Source organism: Nyctereutes procyonoides, unplaced genomic scaffold (assembly GCF_905146905.1).
Source record: "Nyctereutes procyonoides isolate TBG_1078 unplaced genomic scaffold, NYPRO_anot_genome, whole genome shotgun sequence".
NCBI lineage: Eukaryota > Metazoa > Chordata > Mammalia > Carnivora > Canidae > Nyctereutes > Nyctereutes procyonoides.
This window is the reverse complement of record NW_026575031.1, coordinates 881,996-896,118: the sequence shown is the minus strand read 5'-3', so window position 1 is coordinate 896,118 and position 14,123 is coordinate 881,996. Positions and strand designations below refer to the sequence as shown.

The 14,123-nt window shown below is 49.4% G+C and overlaps 1 protein-coding gene across 1 annotated transcript in view; it reads left to right on the top strand.

Annotated features, from left to right (window-relative positions):
• Positions 1-14,123, top strand: part of RYR3 (ryanodine receptor 3) — a 507,628-nt gene that overhangs the window by 322,286 nt on the left and 171,219 nt on the right. Inside the window, exons 28-32 of the mRNA XM_055316631.1 lie at positions 4,424-4,632; positions 6,210-6,385; positions 7,394-7,430; positions 8,892-9,055; positions 11,662-11,827. Coding sequence (XP_055172606.1) covers positions 4,424-4,632; positions 6,210-6,385; positions 7,394-7,430; positions 8,892-9,055; positions 11,662-11,827 — 752 coding nt within the window. The remainder of the gene's footprint in view (positions 1-4,423; positions 4,633-6,209; positions 6,386-7,393; positions 7,431-8,891; positions 9,056-11,661; positions 11,828-14,123) is intronic.

Below are 14,123 nucleotides of genomic sequence, written 5' to 3'. Positions count from 1 at the left end.
GGAGTGGGGACAGGCATTCCAACTCATGGCTGTTTTCTTCTGAGTTCTTTATATTGTTATCTCTATCCTCTTCTTTTTTTAAAAAAAAAGATTTTATTTATTTATTCATGAGAGACACAGAGAGAGAGAGAGAGAGAGGCAGAGGGAGAAGCAGGCTCCATGCAGGGAGTCCGATGTGGGACTTGTTCCCGGAATTCCAGGATCACGCCCTGGGCCAAAGGCAGGCGTTAAAACCGCTGAGCCACCCAGGGATCCCATCTCTATCCTCTTCTGCATCGTAGTTGATAGAGTCTTACCTGCCTCATCAGGAGTGTTCTAATCCTTGTTCCTTCCTCTGATCCCTGGCTGGGATCATTACAGCTCTCAGTGTTGTCACGTAATAGCATCTGGAAGCTCAGAGGCTTCCCTGGTGAAACGTTTGCTACTATTCTTCCCTTTCCTTCTACTTTATCAGAAGATAGAATTCTGAACATCCTGTTAGACTTCCTACGTGATGTCTGAGCAAGGCTTTCCTGCCTGTGTCCCGTGCCAGGTCTCTGCCAGGCACTCCTCTGAGACACACACTGCTCCACTGCAGCTTTGGGGTCTGCAGGGACGACCTCGCGGCTCGTCCCCCCAGTGGCTTGTCAGGATTGAACAGATCCCCAGCTCTGCTGGCAGCTCTTCTGTAGGTGGCAGGAGATCGTACCTGGGGGAGGTGTCACTGCCATCTGCGTGCAAACCACACTGCAGCCGCCCCGGGGTCCCCCGGCTCTCCCTCCAGGTGTGATGGTTCAGAAAGTAGCTAGAGCAGGGGAACGTAGCCCCTCATTTCCCATGTTTGCTGTAAGGCTTGGGACAACCTTCATGCTGTCCCTAAATTCTATCTCCCTGAGGCTTAGCGAGAAAGGAGAGCAAATGGGGAACACACGTGCTACTGGGGTGAGACTCTCAGAAATGCCTGGGAAATGTCCTGGCTGCTCATCTAAACACTGCTCTCCAAGACCTCAGTTTTTCCTTTACTGGTAGTGAGCTGCTCTCGTGTCTTTCCGCAGCTTGAAAGGGATTAACAAAAGGTCCATGGTTTAGATTTTCTTGGGAACCAAGTTGTTTTTTTTTCCTCCCCAAGCTCCCAAATTATTAAAGATGGCCCCTGGACTATCCCTCTTCCTAACCACAGAACTAGTAAGGGGGCCTTGTGATAGAAAAGTTAAGAGAACCTGGAGTCTTCTGTAGGATTTAAATACCTGTGTTCTTGTCAGTGCTCTCCTGGAACAAGAACTCTGTGCACATCTTGGTTCAAGATAATGTCATCTGTAAATTTTCTTTTCACACCTCTTTGAAAATGTCAGCATATTGAGGCTCCTGGGTGGCACTGTCAGTTGAGTATCCAACTCTTGGTTTTAGCTCAGGTTGTGATCTCAGGGTTGTGGGGTTGAGCCCCATGTCAAGCTCCATGCTCAGCACGGAGTCCACTGGGGATTCTCTCTCATTCTTCCTCTGCCCCTCCTACTTGTGTGCTCTCTCTCTCTCTCTCTCTCTCTCTCTCTCTCTCTCTCTTTCAAATCAATAAATGGATTTAAAAAAAAAAGCACATTTCATCTATTAGGCTGCATAGAGGGAGGGGCATTTCTTTCCCCTTTATTTTTTGGCCTCTTCTCCAGTGTCCTTTGAAGCTAGGTGCTGAGTTGTGTTATGAGAGCCACTGCTCATGCTAATACCACATGACCTTACCAAATGGGTCTTCTTATCCAGATTTACTTCAGGAGGGCATGTGGCCACTTGAGAGGTAGCCCTTTTCATCTGAGGGGCCTTCAGCACTTCAAGGTTGTGGGTCTCCAGCTGCTTTATCTGGAGGCAACTGGTCAATGACATAACACTTAGGAAAAGTGAAGAAAAAGTCACAAAGCAAGTCATTGTAGATAAGGCTTAGTTCCCATTGCTTGCTCTGGACCACCTCCCTGGCAGCCTTCTGCATGCACTGGCTCTGCATGCTTACCAGGCGACAGGCCTGGAGCCAGCTCTCCAGGCTGTTAAGGCTCCATTTCCTGTACTGTAAAATGGGCCTAGTGGGTAACTCTGCACAGCATGAAGCCCAGTGCCCAACACCTAGAAAGTACCCGATACCTATTAGCTGTTGTGGTTTCATCATCGGTGTCCCCCTTTCCCCATCAGGCAGAGTCCGAACATTACATGAGATGTTAATGCTGCAAGAAAGAAAGATCATCACGAGAGCCTCTCAGCCAGGTGGTGGGAGCTGATTCGGTGTACCCAGGTACCAAGTGTTCTTCCCTGGGGGAAAGCACTGGCACCTCATGAGGATTTATCTTTGCTCCTGGTGCTCTCCTGGTTCTCTCTTTTCTGATCCAGGCCTTTACAGAGGCTGTCCCAGATGTGCCCACTCGGTCCCAGGAGATGTCCCAAGTCTCTCCCCTGCTGCTGTCACGTCCACGACAACTGTGGCCACGCCTTCTCTCAGACTCTGTTCGGCTGCCCCAGTAGAGACAGCCACTGTCGTGCAGGGATGGCACAGGACCCGGTAACACGTCCAGTCCCCTGCCCTGGGACATGACTGCTGTTTAAATTATCCCCTGGAACATTCAGCCCTTCTCTTGCACAATGACTGGCAGCTGGTCTACGAGTCACAGTGTGTAGGGTCTTGACCCCTCTTGTTACGTGCCCTTCTCATGACTTTGGTCAGGTCCATTAGCTCCTCAAGTCTTTAGTTCTGTCCTCAGTAAAGTGCCGTCTCCTTTGCTAGTAGCTTAGGAATGAGGAGGATCTGAGGTCCCTTAGAAAAAAGGCTTCCCGCCAACATGACCTGCCTTCCTCTGCGTGTGCCTCAGAGCACTGCTGGGTCTGTGACCAGGAAGTCACTTATGTGACTCAAGTCATTCAGAGGTCCTCCCCTCAGCCTCTTCCCTCCCGGGCTTCCCTAGTGTGTGTACACCCCACTTCCCCAGCCGATAGAGAAGAAGAGAGGGGGCACCAGCTTTCCTAAGACGGCCTTTCTTTGCTTACATCAGGGCGAGGCTGCTTTGTGATCATGGCCTCAAGGTAAGACTAGACGGTGGCAGTTCTCTGGGCTCTGTTAGCCCCGTTAGCAGAGACCAAATGTGGCCTCGGGAGCGGTGGTATTTCACAGCAGGGCTTTCACACCTCACTAACTCCCTGTTTGTAGAAGCTCCTCAGGATCAGGATGCTTTTCTTCCTTCACATCTTCCCCAGTGCAGGATAGAGCCCTTTGTCCCAAGGGGGACCCAAGAAATGTCGCTAAGAAGCAATGCTCATTCCACACACAACCAGACTTCCAGGGGTCCCTTAGGGATCTAACCTGTCCCACCTGCCTTCCTGACGGCCAGGCTACCAGTGTGCAACCCGTCCTCTGCATCCCTGGGCGCAGACTCTGTATAAACATCACCCTCATTCTGCTAACATTGCATTAAAGCTCTTGCATTTGAAATGATCACAGATGGCATCAAGTAGGGTCCTGAGTGAGTGGGACTCCATCCCAGGACTCCAGGATCATACTCTGCGCTGAAGGTGGCGCTAAACCACAAAGCCACCGGGGCTGCCCCAACACCAGTTTTCTTTGTGGGGGCTCCTCAGCCCCTGGCCTCAGTGCTCCTGCACCCTCCAGTGATAATTAGTGCTCTTCTAGCCCTGCAGATTTGTGGGTCTATGATTATGATTTACAAATATCCCACAAACAAGAACAGCAAACAATTGGAACCTTGGCTCTGGAATATTCTGCATGGCAGTTTTCTAATATAAGATGCAGGCAGAAGCTTGGCAAGAGATTGTAATGGTAGGAGGGGAGGGAGAAACATCCCTGAAGCTCCTACAGGGAGACCTAGCCTCCTGCTTGGATGGGGAGCAAACAGCAGGCTCAGGGCACAGCCACTTGTAAACAATATTTTGTAAACCAGCAGTGTCAGTGTTAGCCTCTAAACCCTCCCAGAATCCCACTCAAAAGGGAGAGAAGCACTCATTTCACTGGGGCAGATGCTGAGACATGAGGCTATTTTGTTTGTGCCAAGTCCTTCTTTAGGCTTCTTGGGTTGTTTTGTTCTTGGCAGTGTTTAAAATTTCCCAGGGCCAAATGTCAATTTTCACAAAAGCGTAGACAAGGACTTTTATTTATCCACTTACTGGTGGTCTTTTCCAGCTGACATTTCTTTACACCTCTAATGAATAATCTTGGTTGGATGATCGTTTCTCTCCCAAATCATCTCCAACCAAATTCAGTTATGCTCCCTGTGCACCATGGCAGCCAGAGTCCCTTTGACCTCCTGTTGGGTCTGTGCTCCAGGAGGAAAGATAAGGGCTGGTGTCCTGCCTTTCCTCCTAGACTCAGAGCCGTTGGGAAGCAAAGGCCTGACTTCCTCACAGCTCCCAGGGATGGTCCTGTGGGCTGAGGCAGGCTCTCTTGTATACTCCTCAGGCTTTGTGCCCATCTGCTCCCTGGGACTGTCTCAGATCGGCCGCATGAATCTCGGGATGGATGCCAGCACCTTCAAGTTTTATACCATGTGTGGCCTTCAAGAGGGCTTTGAGCCTTTTGCTGTCAACATGAACCGCGATGTCGCAATGTGGTTCAGCAAGCGCCTCCCGACGTTTGTCAACGTGCCAAAGGATCATCCACATATAGAGGTAACATTACACGTCGTGAGTGGCCCTGGCAGAGCAGGTGACCAAGCCATTAAGCTCCTGCTAATGTTCCTGTCAACAGGCAGCTGCTTACCTAGCCAGGCCCTGTCTGCCTCCCCTCCGCCTCTTCGCTGGCCCTCAGGGCTGTAATCCTGGGGCAGCTCAGTGACACCTTGCAGACAGCACTCACTTTGCAGACACATCCTTGCAGATGGGTCCCCAAGCCCTTGGGCCACTCTTTCCTCCAGGTGTCCCTGTATTGCTGTGGCCATATGAGTACAGTATCCAAAGGCCTTTCTTTTTCTGAGAAAGTTCAGTACCTATAGTCCAGATGATATGCCCCAGATGTAGTTCCATGCTCCTAACATGAAGTCTTTTAGGTCCTATTTATTTGTGCTGAGCTACTTCCAGCATTTTAAGGTGACATGTAGTAGTTATGGTACCCTCACCCTGTAGGAAGGGGCCAGGAGGGACCAGAGATAGCAGGAGCCTGATGTAGGTGCTGGCTCCATGTCTCCTGGCCCCCATGGAAACCCACCATGGCTTTATCATGCGGGGTACGGGGGGTGAGGGGATAATGGGAAGTCAAACCAGCTCCACTGAGGCATGAGATGCCGTGGTTGCTCCCACCTGACTATAACTTCCCTTCACTCCCCATCCACTGCAGATCCAGCAAGCATCACCTCCTAATCCTCCCCTTTTCCCTACAGTCTTAAGTACTAGAGACTTTTATTTCTGTGACTCTTACCTGATTGGCATTTTGGAAAGCTGGCTCATAAACTTTTAGAGGTAATAAACCCCTCTGACAAACCAGTGGAATCTGGAGACCCTGTTGGAAAGATACACAAACCACACAAAAATATGCAAGCATGCTTAGACATGCCAGGGTAGGAGCTGCTCTCTAGTTGCGGGGTGGCGCTTAGACCCCAAGAAAGCTATTATTGTTTTGAGTCTTAGTTTACTCCCTCTGCACCCTCTCCCCCCAAACCCCACGTACACACACATTTTGAAGACCCAGTTTTACTCTTTCCTCCTCCAAGCCCGTCCCTTGCAGCGCTGTGCCCTGGCCCTGGGAACTTCCCACTGTCTCAAGGTGCCTTAGCACCTAGGCTGCGCTTGGGGTGCGACTGGGAGATGCACCAGGTGGGAGGTGACCCCCCCCCAGGGAACTGCGATGTTTCTCCTGGAGCTTTGGGCTTTCTACTGTCTTTCTCCTTACGTAGTCTCTTGCCCACCGACAAGGGAAATCTCTGGAAACGTTTTCTTCTTTAGCCCCTTGACCTGAAAGTCACCCTCAGCAGATGGCACCCTAACCCCCCCACTCCCCACCCGTTACAGCGGTTCTCACACTTGATCTGACAGAAAACCCACTGGGCACGTTCTTAAATCTGTAGTTTCCATAGCCAGAGGCAACTGTGTTATTTTTAACAGAACAGACCCGAGTAATGGTGAGAGTAGTGGTTTGGTGAGCGCAGGTGACAAGGTTTAGTGCTCACAGAAGCGCTGACAGAAGAACGGCACTGCGGGCAGGTGGGCCGGGTCGGGCCACAGGCGAGTCGGTGAGGACTGTGCTGTTCCAGGTGGTGAGGGTGGACGGCACCGTGGACAGCCCCCCATGCCTCAAGGTGACCCACAGGACGTTCGGCGCGCAGAGCGGCAGCGCCGGCATGATCTACTGCCGCCTGAGCATGCCCGTCGAGTGCCACTCCTCCTTCAGCCACAACCCCTGTCTGGACAGCGACGCCTTCCACAAGAGGTGAGCGCCGGGCCTCCCACGCCCCCAGCGGCTCATCGCACGTGTGACGACAACTGCCCCCCACCCCGTCCACCTCCATTTCTGCCTCCGCCAGACACAGCTCAAGCTCATGCAGAGAACGTGCGTGTCTGCACGTGTGCCCGCGCACGCTCGTGAGTGCTCGTGCAGTGTGTACTCGGGGGCCCATCACACCACAGGGGGTCATGTCGAGTGGCAATGTTTCTGCTCTTCTCGAGCCCACTGGGTCCTCCACCTCCTTGCAGTCTCCAGGGCCTCTGTTCTGGAGCCCAAGGAAGACAAGTGCCTGAGAGGGCACAACTGTCGTTGCCTTTGTGGGAAATTAAAAGCCTCCAGGGGCACACGCTGCCTCCCTGTGTGACTGTGGCCAGGGTCCAGGTCGGCAGCTGCGCGACTGATGACTGCTGTGACCTCTTCCTGACAAGGAACATGTTCTTTGTGGTCTTTACTTTAACGTCTCATTCTGATTGCTGGCGTGTGTGTGCCCACTGGAGCTGTGTCGGCTGGGCCTCCCCTTGACCCTCGCACTCTGGGCAGTGTTAAACAGGCACAGCTGCAGGAAAGAATAGGACAGTGCTTTTTTTTTCTTTTTGGATATTGGATTTGCCAACATACGGTATGATACTCAATGTTCATCCCGTCCAGTGCCCCCCCTCAGTGCCCGTCCCCCCCACCACCCACCGCCCCTTCCCCAAGGAAAGGATGGTGCACTTAGAGCTATGTAGCTCAGCCTTCCCTACCACCCCCACCCCAAGCTCTGACCCAATGTCTGGGCTGACAGAGTTGGAAGTCACAGCCTTGGCTTGTGGTAGCAGGTTACAGATGCCCAGGCCCCAAGACCAGCTGGGATCACTCATGTACGGGAAATGGTTTTGCAAGCTTGCTTTCATCATTAAAGGGAGAGCAATTGCCTGTCAGAGTTGTGAAATTTTCTATACAGTTGAGTAACTAAAAGGTGGATTCTCTTCCTCCCACCCGCCCCCACTCCAGGAAACAGATGCAAGAAATACTCTCTCCTACAACAACGGTAAGCAAATGTGTTCAATTACTGTTTTAATTATTTGATTCTTTGTTGTGCCTGATAATACGCCCCTTACAGCAGAGATCTGTCTAGAGATCCCGTGTAATTGCCAATTACCCTATCCCTTAATATCCACCTTGATGCTTCCAGAATGCATCTCTGACATTTCTCAAATGGGAGAAGAAAGACAGTTACTTAGTACACAGCAGAAGCTCCACTTGAAGCTCCCGATTGGGCATCACTATGCACTTGTGCCCCTTGGCCCCAGGGACCAGCACTGCCTTTCTGATTGAAATGAGCATGTTGGGGGGCAGGGGGCTCTTTCATTTCATCCTTTTGTTTGTTCTTTTATATAAACTTCTGTGAATCAACTCTCCCATCTCTCCAAGCTGCACTAGGAATAATGTCGAAAGCAATCAAGTGACAAGCAGGAGCAGGGAACAGTCCAGATGATGGAAGCTGATTTTGGTCCCTTTTCTAAAGTGATACAATAGTCAGAAAGCAACACTCACTAATGTCTGTCTTTGCCACGTCCTGACCCCCCCCCAAAAAAAATGTCTTTGGAAGAAATGCATGTCACCCCTTCTGTAAAGTTATCCTGCCATGACAGATTACCCGTCATCAGGGATGAGACTGTGGCTGCAGTACGTCATGCGTGTACTACATGCAGGGCACGGCACTAGGAGCCTGGTGTCCCCTCGCGCACACCATCCCCACGACAACCCCATGAGGCAAACAATACCATGCACTGTGAAGCACAGGACAAGTGAGGTGCCCCAGGTCATACAATTAATAGATGCCGGTGGCAAGATTCCAGCCTCAGTCTGGCCAGCTGACCCTTTTATCTGCTCATCAACAAGATACAACAGGCTAGCAGTAAGGGACTTCGTTACGAATAGACGTGTTCAGTTTCATAAGGAGGACGAGGAAGCTGCCGCTTAGCCCAGTGTCTCAGCTCTTGGCACAGGTAGTGGTGGCGCAACCACCACGGTTCTCAGCAGTGTCTGGCCTCCAGCCTGATGGCCACACGAAGCACCTCTGGCCGTAATGGGGGCTTTTTCTTTCTCAGCATCTTTTTCAAGACTTTCAGAACAGCAGCGACAAGTACTTTGCACCGCCCTATAGAAGTGGGAGGTGTCGCAGGGTCGTCAGCTATTCTGTCTCCCAGGGCTTGGGCTCAGGCTCTGTGCCAGCCGTTCTGGACGGCAGCCCCCTGATTTCATGGGCAGCACCTCTGGGCCAAGGGTGGTAGATAAAGTGCTCAATTGTCTCAGTTCCAAAACACCAAGAAAAGGGAAACACAGGGAAGCCTGATCAGCCCATCCTAAGTCTGGAGTGCAGTGCAGTTCAGCTCTAGAGCAACATGTGCTTTTTAAGAAAAGAGGGCCCTGCAGGCCTTGCATTGGGGTCTGTCAGACCTGCCCCCCAATTGGGGGCCACTCACCCCACCGCATGCTCTCTCCACAGCAGTGCTACTATGCAATCCGCATCTTTGCTGGACAGGACCCCTCCTGCGTCTGGGTCGGTTGGGTCACTCCAGACTATCACTTACACAGTGAGAAGTTTGAACTGAATAAGAACTGTACAGTGACTGTGACTCTAGGGGATGAGCGAGGCCGAGTCCATGAAAGGTAAGGGGGCTCCTGAGGGATGGGGCTGGCCGTCAGACTCCTCTCTCCCACTACCCAGCTGTCATCTTTCCCCTTCTGCCCAATACCCTGAAAGAAGGAAACACCTCAATGTCTATGAGGAAGGAGATGGGAAGCACAGGCCTCAAATCCTCTGCCAAACAGGGAGGACTGTGGCAGATGTGGCATTAGTGAGGATAGAGGGCAGTTTCATCACAAGTATACAACATGACGTGGGAATGGGAGCCACAGATGGACACTTAGGAGTGTGTGCTCCCTCACAGACTCCTCTCTGTGAGTGCTGTGTAAGCCCCAATCTCCACAACATCTAAACAAGACAGAAAAATCCCTGGGTGCTTGAAAGAAGCCAATTCAGAAGACATAAAAAGATGCACCACATCGTGTAGTAACCGATCAACTCCGAGCTCCTCATGCTAAGGATGTGAAGTGTCTGAAAGCATTAAGGAACATAAGATACAGCAAATGCCTGAATAAAGACCACAGATAGAAATTAGGGATCTTTGAGAAAGCATGTTTTAGGTACACGCATGCCTTCCCACTGACCACTGAGTCTGGGAGTATCGGGGTTGGGGATTGCCACCAGACAAAGAGTATCTGGCCAGCAGTGCCCCAGAGGTGACCAGGGACACCATGCCTTGAGTCCACCCAAGTGGGACTTTATTAATAGAGTCTTTCCTCAAATGGACATGTCTGGAGGTGTAGTAAATTGTTTCTCAAGCCGATCTTTAGCCCTACAAAGGAATGTTTTGTGGCCAGTGTTCTTTAGGTGCTACTAGCTCACCAAAGACTGGTGGCCAGAGAGGTCACATATAATCGCCGTGTCTTGCAGGACCGCTGTGGGGTAGGTGATTAACAGCCAAGTCTGGAAGCAAACTGCCTGGGTTTTAGACTGGGTTCCAGGACTTAACAGAGGTGTGACTTTGGACCACTTAGCCTTCCTGGGCTTCAGTTTACTCATCTATAAAATGAGGATGATAGTTCCAGGCTCATAGAATGATATTAAGATTAAATGAGATAATACCTAGAAAAATGCCTACAACAATGCCTTGACCCCTTACTCTTATTACCACTACTGGATGTGGATCATGTTACAGAACCCAGAAGATATGCTGTAAACAATATCCAGTGTCTTTTTGGCTTGGGAAGGAAAGCATGTGAAAGTGGTCAAAAGACTTTGCTCTTCAGCCAGAAAAACAGAAGGCAGACATGTCCATCCCAGCTTGGTTTATTGCTCGAGTTTGCTGGCTGTGCCACACCAGACAGATTACTTGATTTACCTGTGCCTCAGTGACCACATTTATTTTGAAAGCTGACATGTCAGCACTAGAACAAGACCCAGTAGACAGTAGGCACTCAGTAATTCTTAGTTCCTATCTTGCATAATAAGGAATAAGTATGGAATCAATTTTCAGATGTTTTGAGGCATTTCAAACTTGGGCCCTTTAAAATATGACCAAAGTGTGACATGTCACATTCCCACAGCTTCAATACATTAGTAGTTGAATCCTACAGTGGGCATCAATGTACTTAGCAGTCTCATCACTGAAAGGCAGTAATAGCATGGCTACTGTTGAGCCTTTATGGAAATCCTGCCCTGGCTATCACTCTTTGGGGGCCAGTTTGCACAGGCCTGGCCCGAGGGGCATTCACACTGAGAAACCAGCCAACTGGTGCCCCAAAGGGGAAGGTAGGAGAGGAAGGGAACAAATGCTTATAAAGGAAATTTTTGGTCTCAAGGGGGAAATTATATACTTCTAGAGCTTGAAAGAACCTTGGAGAATTCTAATCAAACCTTTAACTTTCCAAGGTCATCCTGACCTCAGGATGTTCAAAGGAGCTGCATTAAAGCATCAGCTATAGAGTCACTGTCTTGTGTAGCCTGAGAAAAAGCACATTGATGGTACTCCAGAAAACTGGTTCCTCAAGCAGTGTGCACCAGGACTGAGCTTAAGAGGAGACCAGATTGTCCGTCTCTCACCCACAGTCATGGTGACGGGCTCTGGGAATCACGTCTGCCACTGTACCACCTTTCCAAAGCCCACCCAGGATTTTTAAATCTTTCATTTGAGGAGACAGGCTTTCAAGCCTTCATGGCTTTTTGGCTATTAGTCTTGGCTTTCAAATATAGATGCCTGTGAATGTGCCATCCCAAGGAATGTGGGTCTGGGTTTTCAAGTATGTTACATCTTCTTCCTTCACACTGCAGATTTTTGTTTCTGCCGTCTACACCAAATCCCTATATAAATCTGCCTCTGGTGGCCACCCTCTCTATTTCCGTCTCTGAGATGGGAGTCCCACCATCCCCATGATCTCTTTCAAAAAGGTGCATTGACATTGATCCAGGAAACCATTACCAAAACAGTATGTTCTTTGGACCAAAGTATCCTGACAGATTGCCACATCTCTGAATTGAGTGATCATGCCTGAGAAAATTGGGTTGAAGCTGAATGAATTTATTTAAGGAAAAAAGTTATTGGGGGCCGACTGGAAGGCTTCCTTGGAAGATTTCTGGGGCATTTCATTCCTGGCCCTTAATGGCACACTGTCCCAGTCCAGATTCTGTGCCTCTTCCTCTCTTTGGCTTCTAGTGTAAAGCGCAGCAACTGCTACATGGTCTGGGGTGGGGATATTGTGGCCACTTCCCAAAGATCAAGTCGGAGCAATGTGGACCTGGAGATCGGCTGCCTTGTGGATCTGGCGATGGGCATGTTGTCTTTCTCCGCCAATGGGAGAGAACTTGGCACCTGCTACCAGGTAAGGGGTGGCTCTGGGTCTCAGACAGCAACATCCCCAGCTTGCATGTCTATGGCTCTGCTCCTCCTCCTCTGCATTCAGCATCCTTACCATAGCGTGTGGGGTTGATGAGCCACAGCGTTTGCAAGCAATCTGGGAAGAGAAATAACAAAATAAGAACAAAATGACTTCATTTTTTACAGAGGGGAAAACAGGAGAAACTATCATTATTTATTGGTTGACTAGATACCCTGGTCATCTTTCCAGAAGATAAGAAGGCTTTTCTTTGGTGATGGTCTCTGAAAGGTTCTCCATTTATTCAATGAACATTTCTCATGTGGCTTTTATGTTACCTGCACTATACAAGATGCAAAGTCTAAAACGTAAGCAGAGATACTCCTTGCTTTAAGAAACTTAGAAGCTCAAAGCATAGACTCGTAAAAAATGACTAATTTACCAGGCTGTATTCCTTTTGCAAAAAGGTGATTCTCTTATGCATTCCTTGCAGGATCCTTTAAAAACACATTCATATAAATGATGTGTTTCTCTATTTTATTGACTATGAACTCTGATAAAACTACTCAGGAAATCTATCAACTGCACACCTGTATGTTTACCCATCATTAACCACAAGCAGCTTTATCTCTTTTAAGTAGGATTTTCATCCTTGATGGCTAGGTAAACTTGGGAAATGCTGTTTATTATATCCTCTTTCACATTGGCAATAAACATTAGTACAGGGCAACTTTAAAAAATACTTTAGAAAGAAACCCAAACATTTCTAACCAAGCATTTCTCATATTGCTTAGCCAAGGTAAGTTTTTATTTGTTTGTTTGTTTTTAACAATAGTAGTTTTCAGTAAGTCTGGAGTTGGACAAAGCATATCTGGAAAAGGCTGAAATAAGGAATTGAATTTCTTTTTTAAAAACTGTATGTATTTATTCATGAGAGATACAGAGAGAGGCAGAGATGCAGGTGGAGGGAGAAGCAGGCTCCCTGCGAGGGAGCCCAATGTGGGACTTGATCCCAGAACCCTGGGGTCATGCCCTGAGCCAAAGGCATCAGACAATCACTGAGCCACCCAGGTGTCCCAGGAATTAAATTTGTAGATTAGACTTTCTTGATACTCCATGGGTAGAATAGAGGGTATGGAGAGTGTGATCTGGGTTCAGAGAAGGAGCTTACCTCCATCAAGCTTGGTCAGGGAAATGGTCCTTACAGAGAGACCTTGATTTAGAAGCAAAACAGGAATTCCTCCATCTGAGCAAGGAAGGGAGTATACTAAAGTTGAAGGGGTGGTATGGGAGACATCCTCATGGCAACAGGGAAGCATCGGGTATATTTGCCCATGGTGGGCAGCCTAATAGGGGCCTCTTCAGTTAGTGGTGAGAAATTCATGCGGAAAGATGGGGAGATAGTGACGGGAATTGAAGAGCTCTTGAAGGTTTCTGACCAGGACAGTGACATGCAGTGTTTAAGGAAGCCCAGCTAACTACAGCAGATAAAGAAACATCCCACTACTGTGGAAATGGATTAAAAGAAAAAAAAAAAAACAGATCCTACACTCAGCCCCCCATTGCAGCCTCTTGGTAGCTGTTTGGCCTGTGGTTGGAGAGGTGGCATCTAGAAGGGGAAGGTAAAGCAGCCGCTCCAAATCTGAATTGTTCGGTGCCTGAGAACAGACGGAGCAGACCCCTCCTGGGGCCCGGGGTCATTGTGGTAGCATGCAGGCAGCCGCCGCCTCTCCAGCACCTCCCATAGCACATACCAGTCTGAGTGCCTCCCCATTGTCTCAAGGGGACAGTGGGAGCATCGCTGACACCCCCAGCAGGCTGGCCCAGCAGCTAGGGCCCAACTGGCTGTTCTCAGGAAGAGGCCTTTGCAAAACCAGGCTTTGGGGCAGAAAGTCAAGTATTATTCTTCTGGTGCTTTCTCATGATTCCACCACCACCACCACCACCCCCCGCAACCCAAGCCCCTGAGGGGGAAAATATATATATATATATATATATATATATATATATATATATATATATATATATATATATATTCCTGCCGTCCTTCAGAATCCATTAGCTTTTTCCCATTAACTCCTGGAATGAGTTTGACTGAAGGGCTCTCCCAGAGCTTCACAGAGCTACAAAGCACCTAATAACTCTGAAGGCTGGCTGGCATCGGAGGTCCCCACGAAAACAAATAAATAAGCCAGGCTTGGCCTTGGCAGCTGCAGAGACTTGCCTGCACCAGGGAAGAGCTTGTGCCATTGAGGAGACAGGCCCCCTGCTCCAGCCTGTGCTTCCTGAGAGACACCCCCGC